The sequence below is a fragment of the Bactrocera latifrons genome, unplaced genomic scaffold, assembly GCF_001853355.1.
Source record: "Bactrocera latifrons isolate USDA-ARS-PBARC rearing strain unplaced genomic scaffold, ASM185335v1 scaffold_76, whole genome shotgun sequence".
NCBI lineage: Eukaryota > Metazoa > Arthropoda > Insecta > Diptera > Tephritidae > Bactrocera > Bactrocera latifrons.
Genome location: NW_017537445.1, coordinates 645,374 through 646,741, shown reverse-complemented (window position 1 = coordinate 646,741; position 1,368 = coordinate 645,374). Strand labels below are relative to the sequence as shown.

Here is a 1,368-nt window from a genome sequence, read left to right as displayed (position 1 = left end):
TAAATTTATAAAAATTAATTTATATAATTTACTTTAATAATTTGTATATAAGAAATCCACTAAACAAAACAAGTTTTGGGCCTAAAAGTAGACATGTAAATCATACAATTTTATGTTTATGCTCAATTTTTTAAAATTTTGGTTTGAAAAGGTTTTTCAATGGAAAATGCAAAATTAGAAGTCTAAATGCAATAATTTCGAATTTCGAAAACTCGTGGCTAGCGTATAAATATGTGAAATGTGCTTACATTTAATAGATTTATCTTCTTAAACCTAATCAGCTTTGTATACGATGTTGTTCGCTTTATTAAATTTTTATTTTTGTTTTAGTTTTTTTATTTCTCTCTCATTACTATATGCTTCGTTTGGAATGTTCATTTCATAAGTGCTGTTGCGCAGAGAGAAAAACGTCGAGCTGTCAACGGATTTAAGTAAAGTTATTTATAAAAATATATTTATGTATATGTATGTATGTATGCTTCTACGTAATGTCGTTTCTTTTAGAACCCGATTACTGATTACTGCTTACTGGCTGCCAAGCTGCTTTGTATTTATACTACGTATGTATATGTATATGTTTGTATTTATTTCAAAAAGTTCGCATATAAATATGAGTAACTTTTGCTCTATCCCTAATGGGCATCCCTGTAGAGTAGTGCTTATATGTATGTATGCGTGTGCGGAAGAAATACTGTTGCCTTGCAATTAGTTTTCACAAAACTCTTTGCATATTTCTGCTTGGGCGGCGAACTGCATTTTTGCCGAGCGTTGAATGTACAGTTATAGTAACACTTTTACTTTCATTTGACATTTTATATAGTTTGTGTGCTTCAATTCCTGCTCATCGGACCGAGTCGAAACCAATCGATCAGTTCTTTACGCAGATCGTATTTACATAGATCAATTTGAAAGCCGCCCAGCAGTTCGTTCTCTTGTAATGTGTCATGTGACCACACGGTCACGTGCAGAAAGCGGTTTTGTATGTGCTCCAAGGGCATGCGGTACTCGAGCTACATTAGGAGTAGATTACAAATTTTCTTCACTTTTATTTTTATTAATTTATGTTTCTTATTTACCGTTTCCATAAAACTGGGCACACAGGTCTTACGCACCACTTTCGTTTTACGTTTCGTCACTTTAGTTGCATCTGGTTTGAGATAGCATTTGACATAAGTATTGGGCTCTTGACCACCTTGCAGCATTGGCAGGCCCTTGGCGTGATGAATCTGTAAATGTAAGGAGTTATTTTGAAAAAAAAATTATTAAAACGAAACCAAATAATACATAAAAAAAATTTACTAAAACAAAAATACTAAAAATAAAATTAAATGACATCCTGTGTAAAATGTCTATTAATAAAACAATTAA

General features: G+C 31.9%; 1 protein-coding gene across 2 annotated transcripts in view; it reads right to left on the bottom strand.

Moving 5' to 3' along the window:
• Nucleotides 1–212: 212 nt before the first annotated feature.
• LOC108976408 (phosphatidylinositol 4-phosphate 3-kinase C2 domain-containing subunit beta) overlaps nucleotides 213–1,368 on the bottom strand; it is a 47,006-nt gene continuing 45,850 nt past the window's right edge. For both annotated transcript variants that reach the window (XM_018945476.1, XM_018945477.1), the window contains exons 17-18: nucleotides 1,077–1,226; nucleotides 213–1,010 (exon numbers count right to left, since the gene is read on the bottom strand). In XM_018945476.1, coding sequence (XP_018801021.1) covers nucleotides 831–1,010; nucleotides 1,077–1,226 — 330 coding nt within the window. In that variant the 3' untranslated portion in view covers nucleotides 213–830. The remainder of the gene's footprint in view (nucleotides 1,011–1,076; nucleotides 1,227–1,368) is intronic.